At 55.9% G+C, this 27628-nt stretch overlaps 2 protein-coding genes across 2 annotated transcripts; one reads left to right on the top strand and one right to left on the bottom strand.

Moving 5' to 3' along the window:
- Positions 1 to 336: 336 nt before the first annotated feature.
- On the top strand, positions 337 to 15802 carry EPHA1 (EPH receptor A1). The gene is made up of 18 exons (XM_080818336.1): positions 337 to 469; positions 1517 to 1584; positions 5695 to 5976; positions 7517 to 7919; positions 8142 to 8297; positions 8594 to 8938; positions 9076 to 9203; positions 9455 to 9605; positions 10072 to 10168; positions 10397 to 10455; positions 11283 to 11408; positions 12254 to 12439; positions 12602 to 12663; positions 12781 to 12987; positions 13195 to 13344; positions 13628 to 13821; positions 15234 to 15389; positions 15469 to 15802. The coding sequence occupies exons 1-18, from the start codon at positions 388 to 390 to the stop codon at positions 15545 to 15547; spliced, it is 2931 nt and encodes a 976-aa protein (XP_080674462.1). The 5' UTR covers positions 337 to 387; the 3' UTR covers positions 15548 to 15802.
- ZYX (zyxin) lies at positions 15728 to 24802 on the bottom strand. The gene is made up of 10 exons (XM_080818337.1): positions 24697 to 24802; positions 24346 to 24565; positions 23665 to 23864; positions 23418 to 23510; positions 22787 to 23323; positions 18606 to 18726; positions 18294 to 18463; positions 17979 to 18157; positions 16950 to 17070; positions 15728 to 16440 (listed from the first exon to the last, which is right to left on the bottom strand). The coding sequence occupies exons 2-10, from the start codon at positions 24551 to 24553 to the stop codon at positions 16336 to 16338; spliced, it is 1734 nt and encodes a 577-aa protein (XP_080674463.1). The 5' UTR covers positions 24554 to 24565; positions 24697 to 24802; the 3' UTR covers positions 15728 to 16335.
- Positions 24803 to 27628: the final 2826 nt, after the last annotated feature.

The raw sequence follows: 27628 nt of genomic DNA, 5'->3' as shown, positions 1-27628 counted from the left end.
CCTGCCTTCCCCGGTGCCTATTACGTTGCTAGACCTTTAGAAAGGTAGAGGTGTAGTTCAAGTCAGAGGTAGAATTAGGTTAAAGGCTGGATCAAGACTGGGTTGGGTTTAGGGTTAGAACCGGGCTAGTCAATTCCTAATCCCACTCACTAGGCGGCGCCCGCAGTCTCATTCCGGTCAAGACGCCTCCGGTTTTGAAGTTTATTACCTGTCTAACAAGTTTCCTTCCTGCCCTACTGTCCCTTTAAGAAGGTGATCCAGGTGAGGCCGGGCTCCGCCCCTGGCGCTGGCCCCGCCCCCCACCCCCGCCCGGCCCTCCCTTCTCGTCCAGTCCTCGAGACCTGACCCAGCCGTCTGGGCCGAGGTCCCAGGTCCCGGCCCGGCGCCATGGAGCGGCGCTGGCCCCTGGGGCTTGGGCTGCTGCTGCTGCTCTGCGCCCCGCTGCCCCCGGGGGCGCGCGCCAAGGAAGGTACCGACCCCCGCTCCCGCCCCTACCCCCTCCTCTGGGGCTCGGCCGGCATCCTTGTCCAGGAGCCGGCATTCCGGAGGAGGCCCTCTCCGCGCCCCCCTCTCCAGCGCTCTTGTTTTGCCCCGCAGCCAGGCGACCGACTGGCCAGGCCAGTCTTTGGTCTTTGACCCCCCAAACAACTGCTTTCCCGGGTCAGTCACCCTGGCCTACGGTTTGTGCCTGGTGGTGGGGAGGGAGCTCCTGACCGCTGCGGGGAGGCAGCGTCCAGACCCCCACCCCAGGGATCGTGGAGATCCCTCATTCCCAGGCGGTCTCAGCCTCAGTTGCCCAACCCAGAGATCCGGACCATATGAAGTCAGGGGTGGGAAGTCGCCTTATGCCATCCTAGGCCCGAGGACAGAGGGACCTGGTGCTGGGGGATGGATTAGAACTTGGGGTGCAGGGGTTCCCAGATGTACAGGTCAAGACTTCCATGTTAAGGCTTGCACACCGTCTCTGGCGCTACCTCCCAGACTCAGCTACGCCTTGTACCCACACTGCGCACCCCCAACCACAGGCAGAGCAGGTCCTTTGCCAGTAGAAGCGAGCCTTGCCGCCCAGGAACCCCCTCGAAGGTCCCCTGTCCACACCCTAACCACTTATGACCTCCAGGGGCTGAGATTCTCTTTTGCCTATCCACTCTTCCAGTTCTGCAGCGGATGGATCCCCCAGGCAGCACCAGCCCCTGCTGAGTGAGAGGGTGCAAGTCTTGTGTGTGGCTGCTCTTCCCAGCACTTCCTGCCTTGACTTTGGCCAAAGATCCAGACGTCCAGTCCTTGCCCCAGCCCTTCCCCAACTCTGCCTTCCTCCCTTCATACTCTGGAGGAAGACAGACTAATCCCTAGAGCTCTTCACTCCTCCTTCCTGGGCTAAACCTCAGGAAGTCTGCAGCTGTTAGGAACAGGATGTGGAAGCCTTGGGGCTGGGGGCCCAGGAGGAGGAATGTGGGTTGCACGGTGTAGGGCCTCCTCCCCCAGAGGTAACAGGCCCCTTTTCTCCCTACTTCAGTCACTCTGATGGACACAAGCACAGCACAGGGAGAGCTGGGCTGGCTGCTGGATCCCCCAGAGGATGGGGTAAGTGTCAGGGGAGGGAAGGCTCAAAGCTGCAGGCCAGTGGGAAATGGGCGGAGAGGTGGGTGGAGGAACAGAGAAAAGAGCAGGAAAAACTGGAAGTGTCTACTCAGGGAGGGGGAGGGGAGGTGAGTCAGAGCCTCCTGAATGGGACATTTGGGGGGGGTTAGGCTTCGCCCCATGAAGAACGCTTCAACGCCTGGCTCCCTCCCTCCTTATTCCAGCGAGAGAGGGCTGAATACTTAGAACTTGGGGGTGATGAGCCCACATCACCCAGGGAGACGATGAGCCATACTAGGGATGGTTGAGGGCTAAGAACCAAAATACCAGATGTGACCTCAATCTGAGGTCTCATCTGTCCCAACAGAGTGGCACAGATAGGCTTCAGAGGGTCAGGGAACTCCATAAAAGTGTATATTCTAAATTGTGTATATGTATATGGAGAGGAAAGCCAAAGTTTTCACCTAACTCTTTAAAGGGTATTTGCCTCCCCAAAGTTAAACGCTCCCCCCACTAGAGGTCCTGAGCCCTTGGCACCTTCTCCATCCTCCCCAGCCCAGGCACACCATGCATTCCAGCTGTCTGAACCTGCTCCAAGTCCCTTCCTTCCTTGGGTGTTCCTAAAACCTAGTGAACAGAAGTAGATTTTTGTGAGTCCCAGAGAGCACCTTCCACCACTCAGCAGAGCCAGCCACAGAACCATGGGAGGCTGACCTCTTTGGCCTCGGCTTCCAGGAGTCTGGCCTCAGGCCCTCCTCCCCTCTAGTCCTGGACCCCTTTCCCCTTCCTATTCCAGTAGGAATGCAGCCTCTATTTCTGGGATTGGGGTCACTTGCTTACTTTCCCTCTGGGTCCTAGGGTCCTGGCTCTACTCTTAGTTCTCCCACAGAGTGGCCTATAATTAGAATTAATAGACTAAACCATAATGTATCCTACAGGAGGGGCTGCTTAGAAAATCCTGGATTAGGCCAGCCGTAATAGGTGCCTCATCTCATAAACCAGCTAATCACTCCACAATGAGGGCTGCAGGTCCATTTGCTGGCTCCCACAGGCCTTCACCCCCCTCCCCCCAGTGTGCACCAGCTGTCCCCACCCAAATAACTCTTCCCTTATTGGACTGGAGTGGAAGCAAGACCCCTTTTGCAGCTCAAGCCAAACAGCTTTGCACCAGGAGGGCACAGAGACAGCCCCAGTCACATACTCCTGATGTCTACCTTGCCCCCTCCCCTCCTTATCTTTTCAACACACACACACACACACACACACACACAAATTCAGGCTCCCCAGAATGTACCCATGGAGCAGCGAGCAGCCCAAATGATAAGCAAAAGGATTCTTGCTGCTGATCCTGGGCAGCTGGTTCTCCCCCATCTGTCACTGCTGGGACTGGGAGAGGCAAGTTACAGCTGGGAACATCTGTGCCTGGCTCCAGATGCAGCTATGGCAATGTAGCTAATGAGCTGCACATTAACCACGTACTACCCTTCCACCTGACCTCCATCCCAGGCCTTCCACTTGGGCTTCCCCATCATAATTCCTCTTAACAACAGGCCCAGCATGCCTTCACTGCCGGGACACCCCTGCCCAATCTTTGAACTATACCTCATGGATTTCTGCCCCTGCCCCACCCCACCCAATTCTTAGTTAATGGTGCTTTCTCTTGCCTTTTCCCGGAGGTGAGTGTAGCAGTGAACACCCTTGGAAAGGGAGATATTCTGAGGGCCTCAGACTCCACTATAAGATAAAGGGGTTGCAACCAAAATATCAACGGGATATTTTATAGTATTTGAGAGCTCCTTTCTTAAATCCATCTAGCAAGAAAAAAATACATAGGAATGGCTGAGAATTTTTGAAAAACAATAATGAAATAGAATACTTGTCCTACTAGATATCAGAACATACAGTACATCGCCCATAATTAAAACACGTGACATTGCACAAGAATAACCAGGTCAATGGAACAGAATAGAAAACCCACATACATGAGACTTTAGTATGTGATAACATTGGAATTGCAAATCAATGTGCAAAGTATAGACTAGATAGCAAATAGACATTCGGATGTCCATACTTTTAAAAAGAAGACAACAAGTTAGAAGGAGGCTGTAAAGTTACATCTCCATTTCACACTATACACAAAAATACAAATGCTAGGGAGATTCAAATCTAAACCTAAAAACCAAACCTACAAAAATATTAGGAGAAAATATAGAAGATCTTTATAAGGTTGGGATGGGAGAGCTTTCCAAGCAAAGTACACAACCCAGAAATCATAGGGAGAGAAGAGAGATGTTATTATGTGAAATTTTTAAGATACCAACATCAGAGACATCATTAGCAAATTAAGTGGCATGATGGGAAGAAAACATTTGGAACATATTTCAAGCAAATGATTAACATTTATAATGTTAAAAAAAAAAGCCTCATCCAAATGCATACTCCAAAAAGATAAGAACAGGGTATCAGGCAAAGTTTAGAAACAGATAATTACATAGAAATAGAAATAGCCAGTGAACAAATTAGAAATGCAAAACCTCCAAAAAAAATGTAAATTAAAATGGCAAGAAGCTGTGTTTGTGTCCATAAGATAGGCCAAAAGTAAAGAGATCGTTAATACCCAGGTTTTCAAAAAATGGGGCCTCATGCATTGGTGGTGAAAGTGTAAATTGATAAATCCTTTTTGGAGGCCAGTTTGACAGTATCTTCTTTAAAAATTTATAATACTTATCCTTTGATACAGCAGTTCTACAGAAATCTTGTAGAAATCTGTACATGCTTACTTAAAAAAAAAAACTAGAAACTACCAAAGTGTCCAACAATATGTGAATGATTAAATGAATTATAGTTCATTCATACAATAGAATACTATTTTATGGATTGCTAAAAAGAATTAGTAGGTCTGTTTATACTCTTGTGAACATCTTTTTTTAAGATTTTATTTTTTTATTTGAGAGAGAGAGCAAGCAAGAGCACTAGTGGGGAGAGAGTGCGAGCTGGGGGGAGAGGCAGATTCTCCACTGAGCTCGATCCCAGAACCCTGAGATCATGACCTGAGCTGAAGGCAGATGCTTAACTGACTGGGTCACCCAGGCCCCACTTCTGAATATCTTTCAAAGACTTTATTTGTTAAGAGCAAAAAGCAGGTTACAAAATAGCACTTACGTTTTAAAAATATATATATATGTTAAAAACACATCCACACAAAAATCTTCAGCCATTTCTATAGAGGTACTGAAAATGGTGTGGTGAGCTTTATTCCAAATTGTTCAGAGTGGCTCCCTGTGAAGGGGTAGTCGGGTGAGAGGACATTCTCTTTACACTATATATGTTCTCTGACTTTGACTAACAAGTGCACAGAGACATAATGATCAAGAGCATAAACTTGAACCTAGAGTGCCTGGGTACATGCCCCAGCTCAGCCTCTTAACAACTGAGGGCACAGGACAAGTCTTTTAACCTTGCTGTGACTCAGTTTCCGCATGGAAAGTGCTCACAATGGTGAGTGGCCCGTTCGTGCTAACTATGATTATTAGTAAGTTTAAAAATTATTTTAAGATAAAAGCAGTTAAGGGGGCGTGGACTGCATGGTGTCCAGGAGTCCACCCAATCCTGTCCGTCGTTGATTTTGATAGTGACCATAACCGGAAGGAATATCAGAGAGGGTGAGTTCCCCCTATACAGAAGAGTTCTGTGCCTGTTCTTGCCCTCCAAAAGCTTAGGGGCCTTGATATTAAATGCAGTATCCGCTTCTCTGAACAAATAGGCAGAGAGGTTTTGGACTGGGCTTATGCCATAACAGTCTCCCTTTAGGGCACTTGAGAGCTCTGCTGATGAGAGCAAGTAAAAATTGGTGCTCAAACTTCAGTTGGGAGTGGACTCATCCAAGGCTGCAGATCAGAAGGGGGTATTGTCTTGCCTGTCCTGTATATCTCAATAGCTCCTGACCCTAAATATTTAACTGACTTTCCTCGGGCCCAGGGGTGGGAAGAGAGCAGGACAAGTAGCCTGAACCCCTGGAGCCCTGACAACAGCTTCCCCATCATCAGCTCCACAAAACCAGAGTTTGGGGAGCACGTGCTGACTTGGAGCCTGACTGGGATTTTCCTCCCGCAGTGGAGTGAGGTGCAGCAGATACTGAACGGGACGCCCCTCTACATGTACCAGGACTGCCCAGTGCAAGCAGGCGGAGACACTGACCACTGGCTGCGCTCCAACTGGATTTACCGAGGGGAGGAAGCTTCTCGGGTCCATGTGGAGCTGCAGTTCACCGTGAGGGACTGCAAGAGTTTCCCCGGGGGAGCCGGGCCTCTGGGCTGCAAGGAGACCTTCAACCTCCTCTACATGGAGAGCGACCAGGACGTGGGCATCCAGCTCCGACGGCCCTTGTTCCAGAAGGTGCTTTTAAACCCCCACCGTTTGGTCCTAACACTGGTTCCTGCCTCCCTCTTCCCTGTGACCCCGCTCCGCTAAGGAAAAGGCAAAGTGGCAGAAACACAAAGAGGGTCCAGGTGTCGAATAAGGACGAGAATGTGGGCCTAGAGATCAGAAGGGGTGGATGTGAGTAGAGCAGCCCCCCCTCAGCCGGGGGGGCGCACGTCCCAGAACCCCCGTTGGATGTCCGAGCCGCGGGCAGTACTGCACCCCAGACGTGCTGGGTTGTTTCCGAGCGCCCGTCCCTGCGCCCACGAGGCACCGCGGGAGAAGGGTAACAGCGGCTAGTAGAGAACGACGACAGTTAGAGCAGTACACGGTGATAAAGGTCTTCGGACTGTAGTCTCTTACCCTGTCGGTCTCTCTCCATCTCTGTCTCTCTCTCTCCCTCGAAATATCCCGTTGTTCGGTACTCACCCTTTTCCTTCTGGGGAATGCCGTGAGCTGACAAAGCGCCCTGTGAGGAGATGAGGTGAGGCCAGCGGCGAGGTGTTGAGTCCTGACGCTGGGCTTGCGGCGTGACGGTGGGCTTGCGGCGTGACGCTGGGCTTGCGACGTGATGACGCGATGACGTGATGACGTGACGCAGCGTGAGGCTGCTGTTGACCTTCTCACGAAAGGTCGGAAGGGGGATCACCTGTTACGGCGGCGGCTGACGGCCGTGGTTAACACCTGCAGCCCCAAAAGCCAGCCTGCGGATAAGGAGGAGCCGCTGTGCCTTTTCTGCTGTGTCCCATCTTCGGGCTCAGCTTACCCCCTCCCAGGTTTCCCGGTGCGGAAAGAGTGTCGCTCACAATGCCCGCCTCGCCTGTTGCAGAGGCCAGCCTCCCCTGAGATAACAGCCTTCCCTGGTGGAGGCCGGGAGGAGGTATTTGGACTTTTGCTATCAGCACGCAGGGCGCTGGTGTGCGACACGCCCCTGTGAGTCCTCCTGGAGTTGTGTTAGGGAGACCATTCTCCGCAGGCTCGCTCTCTAATTCCATCCGTTTCTTTCCTGCTCAGGAAAACGCACTGGAAGGCGGAGGTATCCAGAGCATATTATCATAGGAAGTGCTCGCATTTTTTTTTCCCAAAGGGAAGATGTTGTAAAGTTTGTTATTAGTAATAAATTAATGATGATGCACTCTATAACTGATCACCTCATTGGCACAGAGGTTGGGAACACCTTCGAGTAGTGGAAATTATATGGGCTGTGGCGTCTCACGGCCTGGATTCCAGTCCCGTCATGTAGTGACTGTGTGATCTTGGAGGAGGTCTGGAGCCTCTCTTAGCCTTAATTTCTCTGTCTGTCAAGTGGGGCTGGTAATCCATCCTGCCTCCCAGGTTTATCGTATGGACCCAAAGAGCATAACACACATAAGATGCTTAGCTCACTAGCTCACAGGTAATAAGCCCTTGGTTTATGGACGTGTAAACTATAAAGAATTACGCAAACAATCGTTTTCTGTTCCATGGAAATGAAGCATGACTTCGCCATACCCCCTTTCGCCCTGCTCCTTGCCAGGTAACCACTGTGGCTGCAGACCAGAGCTTCACCATCCGAGACCTGGCGTCTGGTGCGGTGAAACTGAATGTGGAGCGCTGCTCCTTGGGCCGCCTGACCCGCCGAGGCCTTTACCTTGCTTTCCACAACCCAGGTGCCTGTGTGGCCCTGGTGTCTGTGAGGGTGTTCTACCAGCGCTGTCCCGAGGCTGTGCACGGCTTGGCCCGGTTCCCCGACACTCTCCCTGGCCCTGGCGGGTTGGTGGAAGTGGGAGGGACCTGCTTGCCCCATGCCCAGGCCAGCCCTGGCCCCTCAGGGGCGCCCCGCATGCACTGCAGCCCCGACGGTGAGTGGTTGGTGCCCGTGGGTCAGTGCCACTGTGAGCCAGGCTATGAGGAAGACGGCAACGGTGAAGGATGCCTGGGTAAGGAGCCTTGAGGAGGGGGTGAGACATGCAGAGGCCGATTGGGGGAGGGAAGGACTCCTGTCCTCCATCTTAGCCATTTTTAGACTGAGTGGCTAAGCACTCCCAAGGAGACACATATAGGGTGTTTCTGGTACAAAGGCTTGGGGGAGAGGGGTTGAATGGGGAGGAGTCTGCCCGTAAAAACTGGACATCCATGGCTCTCCTGCATTCTCTCTCCAGCTTGCCCTAGCGGCTCCTACCGAGCGGACACAGATGTACCCCATTGTCTCAAGTGCCCCGGACACAGCACAGCAGAGTCTGAGGGGGCCACCATCTGTCCCTGTGAGAGCGGCTATTTCCGAGCCCCTGGGGAGGGCCCCCAGGTGTCATGCACACGTGAGTCCAAGGAGGAAGGGCTTGGCTATCTGCAAGGAGGTGCAGCCCTTTGTTGAGCCCAAGCTAAGGTTGGAATTTTCCAGAGCTTTCATATACTGGGCATCCTTTAAAGCAACAAACCCTTAAAGCTCCTCCCTTGCACCTTACTTTCCCTAGAAGAATGCAGAAGTGAGGTGATTCCTCATTTCTGGAATCAAATCTGCCAGCAAGGCCTTCAAAGGTAGAAGGAGGCAGGGGCCAGCAGCTTGGGTGAGAGCAAAGCTGGCTCCTCTTAACGGCCCCTCTTCTCCTTACAGGGCCCCCCTCAGTTCCCCAAAACCTGAGCTTCTCTGTTTTGGGGACTCAGCTCTCCCTGCGTTGGGAACCCCCAGCAGATATGGGGGGGCGCCAGGATGTGAGGTACAGTGTGTGGTGTTCTCAGTGTCGGGGAGCAGCGGTGGACGGAGGACCCTGCCAGCCCTGTGGGGGAAGTGTGCGCTTTTCGCCAGGACCCAGTGGGCTCACGGTACCGGCTGTGCGTGTCAATGGCCTTGAGCCCTATGCCAACTACACCTTTAATGTCGAGGCCCAGAATGGAGTGTCGGGGCTGGGCCCCTCCACGCATGCCAGCGCCTCCCTGAGCATCAGCATGGGGCATGCAGGTGAGCAACCAGGACAGAACTGGAAGAAACCAGAAGGGCTTAGAACCACAGGGACAAATGGATGGGCAGGAAGCAATCGAAAAGCCATTAAAGTTACTTGCTCTTTCCAAACCCACTGGAACTCTCCCGACTTACAGAGTCCCTGTCAGGCCTGTCCCTGAGGCTGGTGAAGAAGGAGCCACGGCAGCTGGAACTGACCTGGGCAGGATCCCGGCCCCGCAGCCCCGGGGGGAACTTGAGCTATGAGCTACATGTGCTGAATCAGGTGAGGGCGGGCCTGAGAGACCATGCCCAGTGTCCATGCCTGGGCACACCCCAGCATCCCAGGCCCGGGTGATGGGATGAGGGAAATCTGACCACAGTGAACTGTGCGGCTTTCTCAGAACAAAGGCCTACAAAGAGCCCTTGCCCTGGCCATTCCCCCACCCACACCACTCCACGTGATCCCAAGACTGCCCATCCCCTTCACCGGGTCTGGCTTGGCACAGCCCAGTTAAGGTTAGCTCTCATCAACAGGACGAAGAACGGCACCAGATGGTTCTGGAACCCAGGGTCTTGCTGACTGAACTGCAGCCAGACACCACGTACATTGTCAGAGTTCGAATGCTGACCCCTCTAGGGCCTGGTCCTTTCTCCCCTGACCATGAGTTTCGGACAAGCCCTCCAGGTGGGTGGATTCTCCTGTGTTCTACCCCAAACACACACGCACTTGTCATCCCACTGAGGCTTCTCAGACCGTGCTCCAGTCGGTGACCTTTCCCCTTCCTGTATGCATGTGCACAGACGCACAGGAGCTGCCCAGGGTGCAGGGAGAGCCCCACACAGAGGCACACGAAGCCCCGCCTCTTCATAATCTCCTCAGATACACCTTCTGATGTGATGCTGCCAGCCAGCTTCCTATCAAATCTGCTAACTCCTCAGTTTTGTGCTCATCAGTAGGCCTCCCCAAGTGAGTGGTCTCAGTGTGAGGCCTCCATGTGCTGGCTCTCTTTCGCACACACATACACCCATCTCCTTGGGGAGGGGACACACACCTGAGGCCCATTGAGGGCCCTGCCCCTGGGTGTGCCCTTTCAGCCTCCATCATCCCAGTGGACTCTGAGCCCTCCAAATTTCCTCATCCCATGTCCCAGTTTCCAGGGGCCTGACCGGAGGAGAGATTGTTGCCATCATCTTCGGGCTGCTGCTGGCTATCGCTCTGCTGCTGGGCATCCTCTTCTTCCGCTCCAGGTGCTGTCCCTGCCCCTCCCCAGCCACCCTCTGTGCTCCCTCGGCCTGGCCAGAGCCCCAGAGGCAGCCCCAGCAACCTGCCCATCGCCTAGTATGAAAGCTCTGGCATACCCCCACCCTATCCTATGCCCCCATCCCCTGTCGTCTGTGGGAAAAAGCCAGCCAGAGGCCCTTGGGTGCATGCGGTCATGCCGAGACTCTGAAGAAGCTGCCCCCTTATCCCCACAGGAAAACTCAGCAGCGACACCGGCAGAGGCAACGTGATCGCGTTGCCGACGTGAACCGAGGTGAGTGAACCGAGGTGAGCCGGGGGCACCTGTGTGTGTATATGTGGGGAAGGGTATTGGGAAGTACCACTGGGATGGAACCAGACAACCCACATATGTAGGCCAACTCTGGGAGCACAGGTTGGGGCTTTTGTCTCTAGGGCTTTTCTGTTTTGGTACCTAATTAACTTTGGTTAATTAACTTTGTTCTGATAGCCCCCCAGAGGCTCTGTGCAATTACCTGGTAGCTCTCGGTGCCACTGTTCTGGCACCCAGGCCCTGGGCAGCCTCCCCCATCCTGGCTGTCCAGGTCTGTGGGCTGAGGCTCAGCGGGAAAGGGATTGCGGCAGGCTTCCTAAAGTCTAAGGCATGTGGCCTTCCTACTGGTCACCTCATTAGGTGCCCCCGCCAAAGGGGGAGTCAGTGGTCCATCCAAGTGCAGGAGTGAGAGTGAGCCTTGTCTGTGAATGTGAATGAGGTGTGAGTGATCAGAGGAGTATGGCTAGCAGGGGTGAGGAGGAAGGGCAAGGAATTTGAACTGTGGTCAGTGAGCCGTGGGAAGATTAGGTCACTGGAGGCCGTGAACGGCTTTCAGGCCCAGGTTCTGGCCCAGTGCTCTGGGCCCCTGGGGGCAGGGACGCAGAGCTTTGCACATGGACAGAGGAAGAACCCCATTGCTACAGAGACTTTCTCCCACTTTAGCCAAAACGGGACTCCTAAGGGAACAGAAGAATGAGAAAGCTGGGGAGTGCTGCTGGCCTCACCTCTCCTCACCACCCCCCCAAAAAACCCTCCTGAGCCTTGCAGTTGGAGCTCCTGTGGCCGAGCACTCCCTGTTCTCCCCACAGAGGACAAGCTGTGGCTGAAGCCTTATGTGGACCTCCAAGCATATGAGGACCCTGCCCAAGGAGCCCTGGACTTCACCCAGGAGCTTGATCCAGGCTGGCTGATTGTGGACACTGTCATAGGGGAAGGTGAGCCGGGCAGGTCCCCTGTTATGTGGCAGCCCAGAGCTGCTAGCCAGCCAGCCTCTCAGCTGGCCCAAGAGCTCCTAGATGAGTTCCTTCCCTGTTCTACCCTATGTTCTCCTTGAATCACTGTGGTCATGTTGTAACCCCCTTATCAGGTGTCTGAGAGCCACCCCTGCTCCCCATACAATCTGCTTCTGTGGTTGTGGACTTTCTGATGAACAGCCTTCACACGTCATCCTTATCAACAGAGGGGTCACTGTGCCCAGTCCCAAGCTATTCTCACATGGTTCCCAAATGTGGGAGAGATTCAGAGCCTCCCTCTAAATCTCCACCTTCCACCCCACCAGGGGCCCAGTGTCCTTGGGCTGCCCTGATCCCTTGGGTCAGCAGAGGAAATGAATCTGAGCAGGAGAACAAAGCCTGGCAGTGTCCTTGCCAACTGTGCAGCCATGCCAGCTGAGCTGTGACCGGAGGATCTTGCAGAAGAGAGGAGGCAATGGTCAGCTTCCCTGGTCATTGGTGCGCTGGCCCTGGCCCCGCCTGCCCTTTGTAAACACAGCCCAGAGCCACCGCACGACCGCCTTCACCGGGCATTTGCCGAGCAGCTCCTGTTAGCCAAGAGCTATGCTCATGTGGGAGACAGTCCCAGACAGGTCATAGAGCTACACTCCTCTTCCAGACTCCTGTCCCCTTCCCAGGAAGGGCAGCCCAACCCCGTGGCGCAACAAGGGCAAGCCTCTTCTTCGATCAGAGAAGATAGGAACCTGGGGACTGGAGGATATGGCTCCCCTTCCCCCCAGGGGAGCCTGACAGGGCATCGGGCCACGGCCTATTTTCTTTCCATCCAGGAGAGTTTGGGGAAGTATATCGAGGGACTCTGAGAATCCCCAGCCAGGACTGCAAGACTGTGGCCATCAAGACCTTGAAGGACACCTCTCCAGACGGCCAGTGGTGGAACTTCCTTCGAGAGGCAACTATCATGGGCCAGTTCAACCACCCACACATTTTGCACCTGGAAGGCGTTGTCACAAAGAGTACGAGCAGCGGCCTCTCAGAGCATGGGGAGGGAAAGAGGAGGAAAGGAGGGCATGAGACCACTGGGAGTGATGGGAAGATATGGTGCCAAGGGCAGGAAGTCTGGTTCTGGGTAAAGATGGGGCAGAGGCTGCCGTGCTGACGTGTGCTTTGTGTCTCAGAAAAGCCCATCATGATCATCACAGAGTTTATGGAGAATGGAGCCCTGGACGCCTTCCTGAGGGTGAGGAGGGCAGAGCCAGCTGGGCAGGGGAGTGCACCGTGGATCCCTGGGGTTGGCTCCTGGTTTGGGAAGAGGAGAGCCTGCCCATCCCTAACCTGCCCACTCACTGTGCTGCAGGAGCGGGAAGACCAGCTGGTCCCTGGGCAGCTGGTGGCCATGCTGCAGGGCATCGCATCTGGCATGAACTACCTCAGTGACCACAGTTATGTCCACCGGGACCTCGCCGCCAGGAACATCCTAGTTAGTCAGAACCTGTGCTGCAAGGTGTCTGACTTTGGCTTGACCCGCCTCCTGGACAATTTGGATGGCACATATGAAACCCAGGTTAGAGCACTGTACTCATCACGCGCACATGCACACGCACACACGCGTGTGTGCAATTATGTGCCATATATATAGTCACGTGCACGAGTAAGGACACATGCTTTTGTGGACATAATAATTACTCATCCCTTTGACAGTTGTTTTCTCACCCACTCCCCCCACCACGCCCTGAAACATGTCACCTTTCTGTCCTACATGCCCCATTAGGGAGGAAAGATCCCCATCCGTTGGACAGCCCCTGAAGCCATCGCCCATCGCACCTTCACCACGGCCAGCGATGTGTGGAGCTTTGGGATTGTGATGTGGGAGGTGCTGAGCTTTGGAGACAAGCCCTATGGAGAGATGAGCAATCAGGAGGTAAGCCTGGAGTACTCCCCCCTTGTCACCCCTAACTCACCTCTCATCTCCTCCCAAAATCCTCCCGTGGCTCTTGCCCGCAAATACCCTATTCCTTCTTCCTGACCCGCAGCTTCTCTGCGCTCTTGTTCTCAGTCCCTTTTGCCTTATTCCCCGTTCTCTTTACTACGGTCATGGGCAGGTAGAGGCTCAGTTGCCTCTGTCTTGTGTGAACAGAGATTTCTCAGGGGCCACCAGGGAAGGTGAGCTTCTCCCTCAAGCCTGCACCCCGTCCCCACTGCAGGTAATGAAGAGCATTGAGGATGGGTACCGGCTGCCACCTCCCGTGGACTGCCCTGCCCCTCTCTATGAACTCATGAAGAACTGCTGGGCCTATGACCGTGCCCGTCGGCCCTCCTTCCACCAGCTGAAGGCACACCTGGAACAATTGCTTGCTAACCCACATTCCCTGCGGACCATTGCCAACTTTGATCCCAGGTACCCACATTGGAGAGGGCAAGGGCTTTCAGAGGGCAGACCTGCAAGAATGGGAGTGGACATTCAGCTACATTCACTGAGTTCTGGGCTGTGGATTTCTGGGAAGAGCACAGCATATGCCTGAGGCAGGACTATAGTCAGCGTCCTTGGGGACAGTCCACCCTGATGGGAGAGCTATCTATCCCTAGCTTGGAGGGAGAGAGGAAGCAAGTGCACAGAGATGGAAAGCCCATAGAAGCATGCTGACAACCTGATACTGACTCCAGGGAGCTTGGTCACGAGAGGAAGACAGAAACCAGCAAGTACCAGTGGGATGCATGTTGTGCGGCCTTGTGGGGTCTCCCAGGACACATGGCCAGCACGGGTTGGGGAGCGAAGGGCAGGCTGATTACAAATAGTACAGGATCCCAGCAGTGTTATTTCGGGACCGTGGCCAGAGATGAAGCTGGAGAGGTGGCAGGGTCAGTGCCAGGAAGACCAGCTCTGCCGAGAAGTTTGCACTTCACCCTGAGCATGGAGAACTGTTGACCAGTTTTTAAATGGGAGGGGCAGGATCAGAATTGTGTTTTACCAAAAAGGTTGCCAGAATGTGAAGAATGAACGGGTGGCAGGAGTGGTGGGGGAAATGGGCAAGGCTGGACTTCGAATGCTTAACCAAGTAAGCCAGCCCTGGCATGCCAGCCTCTGTATCAAACCACCATATATAACCTTGTTTCTGGGAGAAAACGTGCTCCAAGTTCCAACTTTTGAAGCTGTCTTTTGGAGCACAACTCCCTCGTATACTGGAGAGTACATGTGCTAATCTTTCTGGAATGCTGAACATTTTTCCCCCAGCAGATTTACTTTGCTCATGGTTTTGGCTCTGGTTGGCTTTAGCACAGGAACACTCATTGTCTTGTGGGTGTCGGAGGGCAAGAATAACAGCCGGGCTTGGAGGGGGCGAGCAGTGGCTGCTCCTGGCATTCACGGGGGCCACTCTGACAATGGCAGGACCCTGTCCGGCTTCCCAGGTCTCTGCTCTCCTGCCTTCTGCGTCCCCTCGGCTGGGATGGTTGACCCTTGCGCGACAGCCCCTGATCAGGCAGCACTGGCCACTCTGACGGGAGGTGGGCTAGCGGTCTGCCGGTGTGCAGGCCTCCCAGGGCGGCCACTTCCCCTGTGCCCGTCAGTGCAGCAGGACTGTCAGCCTGCCCATTGCCTTGAACAGACCAGGAATCGGGCCAGGAAATGAGTTCACAGACAATGGCCAGGCTAATCCACAAAGTCCAGATAATCTCTGTGCTCAGACACCCAACTTGAATGCTGGCTGCAGATGCTCACAGGCTGAGCCCCGATGTCAGGGAAGCTGGAGGGGGGAGGCAGAGGACAGCGCCTGCCTCTCCCATGGGACTGAGGTACCCTGCATCCCACAGGGTGACGCTTCGCCTGCCCAGCTTGAGCGGCTCGGACGGGATCCCCTATCGCAGCGTCCCCGAGTGGCTGGAGTCCATCCGCATGAAACGCTACATCCTGCACTTCCGCTCAGCGGGGCTGGACACCATGGAGTGTGTGCTGGAGCTGACGGCCGAGTGAGGACCCCGCGGGCCTGGGCTGGGAGGACTCCTGGGAGGTAAGCCCACACTCACACTCCCCTTTCATCACCCACAGGGACCTGGCACAGATGGGGATCACGCTGCCAGGACACCAGAAGCGCATTCTTTGCAGTATTCAGGGTTTCAAGGACTGAGCCCCTCCCTCACCCACAAAGATGAGGGCCGTGGTCACTCCCCACAGTCCTCCCCTCAACCTACGAGATGTAGGCCTTTGGTGCTGCTCCTGCCCACCCTTCCCTGAGGAACTCACCTCTGGGCCTGGGGGCCTTTGTTTTAAAAAGGGAGGTGGGGGTAGAAATAAAAAGGTAATTGGGGGAGGGACCTGGGGAAGGGTTTAATATATACACATATACATATATATTTTTGTAAATAAACAGTTTTCTCCTTTACCCTTGGCTTCTTTATCCTTGTTCTTTCCTCCAACCCATCCATGAGGGCTGTAGGCACAGAAGAGTTGACTCCTAAGAATTCTGGAAAACAGGGTTTTTTATTTGTAGCTGTAGCCACAACCTGGCAGCATGGGGGTGGGTGGGAATGTCCAGGCCGGTCTGCCCGGCCCAGTCCAGCCTCCTGGAGTCAGGGCATCTCCTGGCCTCAGCAAGCAGAGGACGCAGCTGCTCGGGTGCCAGCCGAGGGCATCGGTGCAGCAGTGAAAGCAGCAGCGCTCAACCTGGTGCCCCCAGGTGGGGTACACCTGGAGGATGGTGCGTGGTCCCTGCGGGGTGGGGTGGGTTGGAAACCCGGAGCTGGGACTCTGCAGCCCTAGGCCGTGCTGGGGCCCCCCCGGACAGGGTGCTTGGGATCCTGGGGTGGGGGTTGGCATGGGAGGAGGGGCTGGACATCAAAAAAATAACTGAAGGGGGGCAGGGTGGTCTCAGTGTGGGTGGTACACTGATGGGGAAGGGAATCGCCCATCCCCTGCTCAGGTCTGGGCTCTGGCAGTGTGGCACTTCCGGCAGAGCACATGGCCATCCAGGGGGAAGCAGCCATTGTCATCCGCCTCGATGGACAGCGCTTTCCCACAGTCCTGGGAGACAGGAAGAAGAGCCCGCTGGTGGAAGGCCCCTGTGTCCCCCCACACCTCCATCTTTAAAGTAGGAAGACCAAATGCCTCACGGCTTGGGTGATATCCAGGTCACTTCCTATGCCCCACCACACGCACCCCCACTCCTAGCCTCACCTCTATTGCCACTCTTGTCCCCTAGACCCCTCCCACCTAAGGCAGGCAGTGTGGGTAGAGCCATTTCCAAAGCACCCACCCGATAAAAGACGTGGACCTTACCTCTCCCACCTGCCTCAGCTCCCTTCTCTGCCTCCTTTAACTTCACTCAGCACATCCCCCTCCCCCTTCCCCTCCACTATAGCAAAGCACAAGGCCCTTACCTCCCGCTGGTTACGTTCTTTCTTGGTTTATCCAAACTCAGGGACCCCACAGCCCTCCCCCTCACCTTGCACAGGGACAGGAGCACTGGATGAGGCAGGCTCTGGCATCGCCCCCACCACCACCCAGCCCAGGGGGCCCGAAGCACAGCCAACCTCACACTTGTAGCACTTCATGTGGAAGTTCTTATCCAGAGCCACCACTCGCACGGTCTCCTCGCGGCCAGGCTCAGGCATGATGGGTCCTTCGCAGACAGAGCACCTGGGGGCGTACTGCCTGGAGGGGCCCAAAAGTGGGGCAGGAGTCAGAATGGGGGCACAGGGTACCCAGGGCTATCCATCGAAGTGCAGGGAAGGAGATGACATGCTGGTTGCATGGCAATGGGGCAGACAGCTTGGCCCACTTGCCTCACATCCCTAGGCAGAGGAAGCTCAACAGGGAAGTCCTAAGACAAGCCACCTTCCAGGGCCCCTATCAAGGGGAATTTCCTGCCTTTCCCCCACCCTCCCGAAGGCCCATCCACTCCAGGAGCCTCTGCCATGAGGTCTTTACCTGGTGGTACAGACCACAGCCAAAGGTGCCCTTCTCCAGCCCCCATGCCTGGACCCGGGACCCTAGCCTCCCCTGCCATGCAGGTGTCTCTGCCCCACTGGTGGGGTGGGTGGAGGGAGGGATGTGAAGTTCTGGACACGTCAGGTGGAATTCTGAAAACGTACACCTCAAACACTGGCAGAGGTGGGAATGAGATTGTGCAATTTTCCCGCACCGACCTTGAGATACACTGTGGGATTCTGCTGAGGACCTAGGAAAGTAGCCACCTTGTAAACAGTGTTTCTAGGAGAACACCAGAACTCCAAAACACTGATCTCCAAAAGAACTTTCAGAGCCCAGTGTGTGTGTGAAATGAAGTCATTCCAGCACACATGGTTGAACGTAAGACCACACCCAAAAGAAGCCTCAGTGAACCAAAGGCCAAGGGGGCCCTACCAGGAGTGGGACTTGCTACCAAGTTCTGAGACCCCTGGACAGCTACATCCAGACAAATGGGGCTCCTGCTGTCGGACAGAATGTGGGACCAGAAAGTGAGGCCAGCAGTTTGGAGTGGTCTTGGACTTGGGAGGGCAGCCTAACTCTCAGACAACCTCAGAGAAGAGCCCAGGAGACAGGAGGTGGTGGGTCCTCACTTGTGGTAGTCAGGTACACAGTGGGGCCGGTTGGCCTGATCCACAATGAAGGAGGTGCCTTCCAGGGGGCAGGCGCAGACCACGCAGGTGAAGCACTGCGGGTGGTAGGCTTTGCCCGTGGCCCTCAGCATGCGGTCAGTGATGGGCTGCCCACACGTGTTGCACTTCTCCAGAGTGTCCTAAGGAGGCAACAGTAGGGCATTGGCAGGGAACTGGCACCCAAAAACCAGCCGCGAGGGCACATCTGCCCTGCACTGCCCCCCACCCGCTGGCGGTGGCTTCAGGCAGCACCGCTCAGCCCCAACCCAGACTCACAGTGTAGCAGCCCTCGCAGTAGGGCGCCCCCTCCAGGCTGTAGAACTGCTGTCCTTGAAGCTGCTGCTCACACTGGTGGCAGGTGAAGCAGGTGATGTGGAAGAGCTGCCCCAGAGCCCGGACCGCCGGCTGTGTGCGTGCCAGCGGCTGACGACACCGGCCACAGGACTCTGGGAAGGCCAGAGAGGACAGAAGTAAAGAGGAGAAAGGAGCGTGCAAGGGTCCGGCCACCCCGACAGGGAGCAGAGCCAAGGTGCTGGCCAGCACTGCAAGGCCAGGGGCGAGGTCCCAACGGCTCGTCGGGGAGCTCACCGTTGACAGCCACGTTCTGCCTCTGAGGGTGCTCCATGTCATGCATCAGCTGCTGGGTCAGCTGCTCCAGCTCCTCCACCTCCTTCAAAGTCAGAGGTCCTGGGGCCCCAGGGGAGCGTCCCTGAAACGCCAACACTCTCTTCATACTCTCCCGAGGGGTCACCCTCTCTAAGAACCTTCCCCAGCCAGCTTATTCACTTTCTTCCAAGACAGACTAACTCCCCTCCCATCTCCCAGACACTCAGGTTTGACTCAGAAAGCTGCTCATCTTCCCTCCCTGGCCCCCAGCACCACAAGATCAAGGGGAAAGGGATGACCCTTCCGCCCACTTTGCCCAAACCGCCCCCCCCGCCCCGGGGCAGTGACGGACAGGCCAGAACAACTGAGCAGACAGAGGCCACACACACACAGCAGCTGAGGTTACTGAAGCACCCGACACACCAGGCCACGCGTCAAGTCCACGGAGCATGCTCAGACATGGCCCCCCACAGGAGAGGTTGGCACGTGATGGCATGTGCACCCAGGTGCACACACACCTACCCGGCCCGCCTGCTGCCGAGCAGCCCCTGTCAGCGTGAGGATGCAACACAGGCGGGAATCACAAGTTAAACCCCCAGTGCCATCTTTTGGAGCCCAGCCCCCAGCTCCCCAAGCAGGGGTCCAGGAGTACCCGACCCCACCCCGTTCCCCGTAGGCCTCAGAGGACCATTCGCTAGACCTGCCTACCCTTCTATTAAGGGCATCCTAAGAGAGCTGGAGACGGGGATGGGGGTGCCGATAAGGTTAGGGGGGCACCACCAGTCACCCTGAGCCGTGCCAGGGGCTGTGTGGCCTGCACCAGCATTTCTATGACACTCCAACAGAAACACTCGGTTGGTTTTCTCTACTGGATAAGCCCACCCAGGACTGAGGCCCCAACCACCGAATGTTCTACCTGCCAATGCCTTCATTCCTATAACACCTGGAACCTCAAAGCCTCCCAGCTCCCTCTCAGCCCTGGTTCCCCCATACTCACACCTGTGTGCATCCAGAGCTGCCATCAGCCTGGGGAAGTAGGGCTTCATGGAGGCTCCAGCTCCCAGCCCTTTCCCCAACAGACTCCTACCACTCCTACCAGACTCCTGCCCTTCCGTGACTGTGGCCCCTGGAAGCCCCTTCCCCAATGTAAGCCTCCCCGTCCCTTCTCCCAGTCTTCCCTTCCTAGCATCTTGAGGACAGAGGAAGGGCACTCAGCCAGTCTTTGCTCTCTGGAGCTACCTGAGGTGTCCATCCCATTCTTTGTAAGTATGAGCTATTCATACACATCAGCTCCCCATGGGTATGCACACGCCTTCAAGACCCGCTCCATCCAGCCACAGTTTTCCCCCTCTGCCTGCCAGCACCAATGTCCCAGCCTCAACATCCATGGTCAGACCCCTAGCTCTTCCACTCCAACAGCTCCAAATGTCCTTCTGTCTCAGGCACCTTCCACTGCAAACAGTTTGGACCCGAGATTCACCGGTCTCAAGTAAAGCTTCCTCCAAGACCCTGATCTTGACCTCCCAACAATCACCTTCCTCTCTCCTTCCCCCTCTGTACCTACTGAATGCACCAACTCAGAAAAGGTTCCTCTGCTTCCCGACCGTCCCCAGGTGTCTTATGCATCAAAATCTTCCAGCTTGCCTCTCCCAGCTCTGGTCCCTGAACCATCTGTTTCAACAAGGCCCTCGCAGCTACTCATGCCACCCTCAGCCACCATCGCTGGCTTAGCCGGTCCCATCTCAGCCACTGCCCGCTTCCTGCTTCTGCCTCCCAGCTGCAGAAAGTAGGTGGAGAGATCCCTGAACACTGCAGAGTGAGTTCACAAAACACTGCAGCGCCCTCTGTGCCCTCCAGCCTCAGCCCCAGGGGGGCTGTCTGGTATTTGGCTCCTGCAGATTCCCAGTCGCCTTCCCCACAGCAGCTGTTCCAAACCTTTCCATCTCCTAGAGCCCCCGACTGCGTCGCCCCCTCGCTCACCGATGACCTCACCTCCTACATGACTGAGAAGATGGAAGCCAGCCAGCTCCAGCTCCCTGCTTGTTCCTCCTCTCCCAGAAAACACGGTGGCCATACTGCCCTTGCTCTCTGGCAATGCCTGGGGTGGCGGCATCACCATGTTCCCCTCCAGGAGGCCATGCCAGCAGCAGCCCTGGCTTGCAAGCATCATGAACCCCTCTTCCAACAGCTTCTTCCTCCCGGTTCTCACACACACGCACTCTCTCCCCTGCCAACCTGGGGGCAGGCTACTCTGGCAACTCCATTTCTCACCACCTACTGACGCACCTCCTTTCACTCTGTCCCCAACACAGGGCACCAAAGGGCCACAACAAAGTCATCTATGACTTCAGAATGGCCAAATCTCTGCCTTTGGTCCTCGTCCACCTCAAACCCCTGCTGAGGAACTCCTCCGCCATCACACTGTCTTGAGACCCCGCCCTGACTTGTGACCCTCTTCCTCCTGCTGCCCATCTTCCCCCTCCCACCTGGTCAGCCTGAGCATCCCCCAAGGTTCTAACTGCTAGACCCTCAGCTCCTCCTCTCAGCATCCCCTGGGCCCCTCAGCAGCCCCTGCTGCTCTGGTATCATCACACGCTCCTCGAGTTCGAGGCCCTCTCCTGAAACCCAGTCCTCCATTTCTAACTAGATGACAGTTCCAGCTGAGACTAAGTCCTCCTGGAACCTGTTGCTCCACATACTGACAGCTGGGCCCCTCCTCTTCCCGTCCAAACCATTTCCCCTTCTGGACTTCTCTATTTTGTCAGCAATACCATCATTCCCCAACACACCCCTCCTCTTCCACCCGCTTATCGGTTACCAAGCCTGGAGGCTCTTCCTTTTTAACAGTTTTCGTATCTGGGCTTTATTTTTCACTGCAACTAACACTACCACGGTCGCCCAGGAGTGAATTCCCATGCATCCCTGACCTCCTACCTCTAGCCCATGCTTGTGCTGGAAAAATTTCCCCCAAAGCTTCCAAAAGCACAGCTGTCACCAGCCCTCCAACCCGGCCACATGACTCCTCAAAACCCAGTACCAACTCTCCAGGACTCACAGGCTCCCTTGGTGTGTTGTCTTACTTCCTCCTCCCTCAAGCCCCCACCTACCTATCTCTGTAAGTCCAGCTCTGCATTACTGCCACAGGAACTACTTTCTCTTCTCCAAACACCCCGGCATACCTGTGCCCTTGAGTCTTGCTCATGCCGTTCCCACTCAAATGCCCTTCCCTCTCCTCTCGGGTACCTCAAGTCCCACCAACCCTTCAAGGTACACTAGGGCTGTCACACCTTTCCTAACCTGCAGGCTCCCATGTTGATGCCTGTCTGGAGCTCCTGTAGCAGCAGATTCTGTAAAACTCACAGGCACTGGCATCCCTTCAATTGTGCCTGCCTACTAACACATTCGTGCCATCGACTAACATGATAGTTCGTAGGACTATGTGACCGGCAGGGTCCCCTCAACTTAGATCTTGCCCCCTGCACCAGTAGGTAAAAATGGTCAAACAGGAATGATCACTTTCCTATGCTTAGCATTCAAGAGCTAGACAGAGATCCCAGGCCCTTCTATGAGTTAGCTCACTTAATCTTCAGAACCACTGTGTAGGGTTACGGTGGGGAAACTGAAGGCCAAAGTTCACCTAATTTGCCTAGGGTCTTGTGAGCCAGGAATTCTATCCCAGGCCCATCTGACTCACTCAGAATTCACCTCTTCAAGAGATCTCTTCCCTCCAGAGCACAGAGCACAGTGCCTGGCACTCCTCGGATGCTGGCTCAGCCAGTGTTTACTGACACTGTGACTCTTATCATCAGATGGGCCCCGGGGCACTGAGAGTGGTTCAGAGCAGCACAGAGATTAACTCAAGAATCCAAGAAGAGAAAAGAAGCAAGATTGGACCAGTGATGATCTCATCCCTCCATTTAACATTCTAGGGGGCAGGGTGCAAGGGAAAGTCCACCTTAAGGCCCCACCCAGACCCAGACCCTCCAGAGAACTTTCTCTTACCACTGACCCACCAGGCCAACTTCAGAGGCTCAAAAGTCCTATCCCACTGTTTCCATGTCCACCTCCTTCTCTAAAGCCACCTCGGCCCTCATTCTCTGGCTCCTGACTTAGCCCCCTCCCCAGCTCCCTGGTCTCAGCCTGGTCCTCCCACCCTTCCTCACCTGATTTTGGTTTTGAGCCGGTGGGGGCACCGGATGCTGTTTCTCCTGCACTCGGGGCTTCTCCTTCTGCTGAGCATAGGTGAAGCTGGGGGGCTGAGGGGAGCCTGTGCTACTGGAAGAGGGAGGTTCAGGGGACCCCAACTTCTGACTGGGCTGTGACCCGGGTCCACCTGGGGCTCCAGGGCTGAACTTTGAAGCCACAGGAGTAAACTTGGGAGGGACAGGGGAAAACTTAGGGGCTGGAGATGGGGCTGGGGGTCCTCGAGGCTGGGTGTTAGCCAAAGGCACAGGCTGGGGATGAGCCTGGGGCTGGGGCTGCACATGGAACTGGACCTGAGGCTTGGCTTGGGGCTGCACATGGAACTGGGTCTGACTGGGAGGCTTAGCCTGAGCCTGAGCCTGGGCCTGGGGCAGAGGCTGGGAGCTAGAAGGGGACTTCCAAGGAGGCAGGGGTGCTGTGCCCCCAGCTGCAGGCTTAGTACTGGACTTGGGAATGAATGGAGTGCCAACTGGTGGGGGTACATATCCAGATGACACCTGCAAGGAAGGGGAGGGAAGGGAAAAGAAGCTCAGTTAGAGGGGCGGGTGCCTTTCCTCCCTGCCCTGCCTTTCCTACTCTCCCGTCCCTTACCCGGGCTTTGAAGGGATCATTCCTGGTCATGTCATCCAGCAGCGAGGACAGAGAGTCGATCTCCAAATCAATACTGCTCACCTTCTCCCTGGGCTAGAGGGTCACGGGTCAGAGCAGGGATCCCAGGTCTCCATTCCCACCTCACCCCCATCAGGTCAGAGGTGCAGAGGAGGTCAGAGGTAAGGACTGGCCTCTCCTCCGGGGGGGGGGGTGTCCCACTGTAGCCGCCCCTCCCAAGCCCCAGTACCTGTGGTGGGGGAGGTATGGCAGCCTCAGGCCCTCCCTCTTCCTCCAAGGGAGGCGGAGGGGAAGGGAAGATCTCCTCCTCCAGAGCCTCAGAGGGAAACGGTTCCTCCACAGGCGGAGGGGGAGGTGGGAAGGCACCTCCTAGAGCGCCCTCCGAGTCGTCGCCATCACCAAGGACAGGAGGCGGTGGCAGTGGAAAGTCTGATGTAGGAAAGCGAGAGAGGACAGTCAGGTGAGAAGACAGTCTTCAGGCGACCCCTCCACCCCTTCCCCCAAGTTACTCTCCTTCTACAGCTCTCACCCCTAACCCAAGAACTCTCCGGGGCCCCGGAGCTTTGGGGAAGGAAAGGGAGAGGCAGGGCGCCCTGGGAGCACTGGGTCAGTAAAGGCGGGGGACTCGACAGTGGAGTGATGCAGCTCCCGTTACACTTGGGAAAACGGACCCAGAGGGGAAGATTCGTGCCCCACATTCCCGCCTCCCACCCCCAGGCGGGGGACTTGGAACGGTCCCAGGAGCCCTGGCTCCCAGCCATGAGCTCCACGATGAGGTAAGAACATCTGCTCGGGACAGGCTAGCTGCGCCCAGCCCCCTTCGTGCAATCAGACCCCCAAACTCCCGAAACCACTGCCCCCGGCCCGGCGCATACCTGCCGGGGTTCAGCCCCCAAGCCCAGCCGCATACCTTCAGGGGGCGGCGGGGGGATCTCGCCCACCCGGCCCATCTGCGCGCGCTGGACCCCGGCGGCCGAGGGAGGCTCGCTGTCCCCGGGCCGGAAAGGATTTACTTTGGGCTTTGGGGCCACCACCGGGCCGAACTTCTTCTGTGGGGCGTAAAAAGCCGGAGCCGAGACCGAGACGGAGATCGCGGGAGGCGGGCGGGGGGCCGCCATGGCCAAGCCGGGCTGCGGGGGAAGGCGGCCAGGTTACGCGGCGCGCGGCCGGGCAGCGGACCCCCAGCCAGCCCGGCTCCCCGCGGCGCCCGCGCCCCCGCCCCTCCCCGTGCGCTGCCTCCGGGCGGCTCCCGGCGCCTCACCGCGGGCTGGAGCGTGCGCGCAGCGTCTCGGGTGGCCGCCTCGCAGCCGGGTCCCAGGACTCTGCGTCCGGGTCCCGAGCAGCCTCCAGCCTGGGCGGGGAGGGACGCAGGGAAGAGGGAGGGAGGGAGGGGGCGGGAAGAGAGCGGCGCTCAGACCATACAAGGAGCGGCCCGGAGAGGGGGGCGGGGAGAGGCGGGGAGAGGCAGGGAGGGCGGACCCGGCAGGAAACTCCCCCAGGAAGGGGCCCTGCTCCGGACCCCGGGCCCGAGGCTCTGCCAAGGTCTTCCCGCCCCCGTCCCGCCGCCCCCGCCGCCCCGGCTGGGCTGAGACCTCCCCTCCCCAGGCACAGGCCTCTGATGTCATTTCCTGACTCGCCACCACCACCACCACCACCACCACCAGCAGCGCCCCCGCCCGACCCGCGGGTGCCCGAGATCTGACTCACCGTCCCCACTCCCGGCAGAGCCGGCGGAGGTCGAGCGGCTGCCCCCGAGGTGGCGAAGCAGCCGGACTGCGCCTCCGCCGGGGCCCAGCCCCCTCCTCTCCCGGCCTGCCGCTACCTGCCCCCGCCACGTCCGGCTGCTCCTCCACCTCCTACCCAACCGCCAGCCACGTCCCCCGTCCCCTCCGGCTCAGCCCAGACTGGCAGGACTGGGATGGAAACGGGCTCCAGGGTAGACGGGGATGGTTGAGTGGGGGATTCTTCCTGCCCACGTCCCCCGGGTCCTTCTGTGCCCCCGAGGCGGGGTGTGAGCATGAACCTCGAGGGTCCTTGGAGGATCCTAACTTAAAATCTTGGGTAGCCGGCTAAGGCTTCTAGGAATTCGCATCACCCGCGCCCCCGCCTGCGGATCCGTGCAGCTTCGAGGGAGAGAGAGACTGGGAATGGGGGTCGGGGGCCCCCGAGGCGAGGGCGGCGGGCGGACTTGGGGCGGGGGAGGACGGAGGTGGACCCCCGCAACAAGGCTTCGACAGCGCCCACCGTGACCCACCCTTCCGAAAGGCTTTGGGCCGCGAGGCCGCCCCGGGACAAGCGGAGCCTGCGTTCGGTGGAGCCCCCCACTGGTCCGACCGGATTCCTCGGCCTGGGACTCGGCCCCTGGCTACGAAAAAGGGCCAGACCTAGGCTCTTTTTCTCTTTGTTTTTAATTCAACGTGGAAATTTACCAAATTGCTGCCTGAATTCCAACACACCACTACTTGCAAAGTAGGAGACATATGGCATTTCGGCCTGTGGAGCCAATATATCACCCGCGGGTGCTTCCTTTTCTTTCATTCTGTGCTGCCAGCCTTCACTGCCATCTAAGGCAGTCGGCGCCCTTGTGCGCACCATACTCAGTGTGCTCTTTCAGTCCTTGGCCCTAGGAATGGGCCATTCCCCACAGTCAGGGAGCCTCGGGGCTGTGCTCTAGAGACCTCTAGACTCAGCCCTCACATTCGCACAAGAAAACAGGCTGGGAACTTAGGAGATGGGGCCAGGTCCCACCCAGTAAGCTGCAGGGTCTAGACTAGAACTAGGTATCTTGAGGGCTGTAATGTGAGAGCTCATTCCCCTGCGCCCTGGTATCAGGTAAAGCAACCCTGGATACAAGAGAGCAGAATGAGGTCAGGGTTCAGAGACCCAGCCTGAGCGCCCCAAATAAGTGGCAACTGTCTTCATTCTCTCTGCTTCATTTTTCTCTGTAAAAGAGGGGGTGATCTTCAATCCACCAACCTTATTGCAGTGTTACAGAAAAATAAATAAAACTCCATACCTGAAAGTGTCATATATTGTTCAGTATTATTTTCAAGCCCCAGTTCTGCCCAGAAGGGAACTTCTGGTGGATTAACCTAGAACCAGTTCCCCTTGGAGGTTGGCAGGCAGACCTCTCAGGGGCCTTGGTACACACAAAACCCTGCTCCTTTCGTCCACCTTATCCAAGAACTTATTCTACCTGTGACTATATTTTCATCTCCTTCTATGACCCCACTCTTCTTTTCTTTTCTCTAGCGTCCTGCTGTCGTCACTGGGATTTCTCGCAGCCACAAGCATGTGTGGCCATGTATGATACTAAGCCTGCAGTGCAGATCTCCTTTGACACGTAGGAGCAGGTCCTGGGCCTGTCCCTATGAAGATCTGCTGGAAATTTGATACTAGATTTTCCGTGCATGTCGGAGATTGTGTCTTGGGCTTTGCGGACCCAAAGTCTCATTGCCAACCCTTCAAAAGACAGCTGGCCCTTGAACGGCATTGGTTTGAACTGTGAAGTTCTATTTATACACAGGGTTATTTTGTTTTGTCTTTTGAGAAATACAGTACTGTAAATGTATTTAATCTTCCTTAAGATCTAGTTAACATTTTCTTTTCTCTAGTTTCCTTTATTGTGAGAATACAGTACATAATACAAATAGTGTATAAAATATGTGTTCATGGTCTGCTTATGTTACTTCCAGACAACAGCAGTCTGTTGGCGAAGTCAGGGGGAATCAGAAATTATTGGTGGATTTTTGACTGCACAGGGGTCAGGTCCCCTAACCTCCATGTTGTTCAACAGTCGACTATACGCCCACTTGGGGAAAAAAGTTAGGAAGGTGGTTTCCAGATAGCATCGCAAGAGTAAAAGCCATCTACCCTCCAAATGTCTCCTTAAGGAATATGCATGTGCAAAATATAGTACGTTTAATTGTTAGGCAGCTGAACCTATTTATAAATCAAGAATAGAAGAGTGTGTAGGCAGGCTTAGTTTTACTGACAACTAAGAGCATTTGGGATACAGAATATTAAACCCAAGAGTTTTAAGCCAGCTTTCCTAAATACAAGTAGAAACACTGCAGAGCATCTCAGAAGGACACATTCACTAGGCCAAGATGTTTTAAGTGCAGCTTCAGGGTCAATGCTATCAAAACGTACACAATGAATAAGAGAAGCCCTACAGATTCTTAAGTATTTTC

This window comes from Martes martes (genome assembly GCF_963455335.1).
Source record: "Martes martes genome assembly, chromosome: 11".
Taxonomy (NCBI): Eukaryota; Metazoa; Chordata; class Mammalia; order Carnivora; family Mustelidae; genus Martes; species Martes martes.
The sequence above is the reverse complement of the archived record's forward strand: the minus strand, read 5'-3'. Positions and strand labels throughout refer to the sequence as shown.

Coding starts and splice junctions, on each gene's coding strand:
- EPHA1 (XM_080818336.1), top strand. CDS start 388: ATGGAGCGGCGCTGGCCCCTGGGGCTTGGGCTGCTGCTGCTGCTCTGC. Junction 5,977..7,516: donor GACGGCCCTTGTTCCAGAAG/GTGCTTTTAAAC, acceptor GCTCCTTGCCAG/GTAACCACTGTGGCTGCAGA. Junction 10,169..10,396: donor ATCCTCTTCTTCCGCTCCAG/GTGCTGTCCCTG, acceptor TTATCCCCACAG/GAAAACTCAGCAGCGACACC.
- ZYX (XM_080818337.1), bottom strand. CDS start 24,553: ATGGCGGCCCCCCGCCCGCCTCCCGCGATCTCCGTCTCGGTCTCGGCT. Junction 23,865..24,345: donor CCCCCCGCCGCCCCCTGAAG/GTATGCGGCTGG, acceptor TTCCTACATCAG/ACTTTCCACTGCCACCGCCT. Junction 23,511..23,664: donor CCATACCTCCCCCACCACAG/GTACTGGGGCTT, acceptor GTGACCCTCTAG/CCCAGGGAGAAGGTGAGCAG.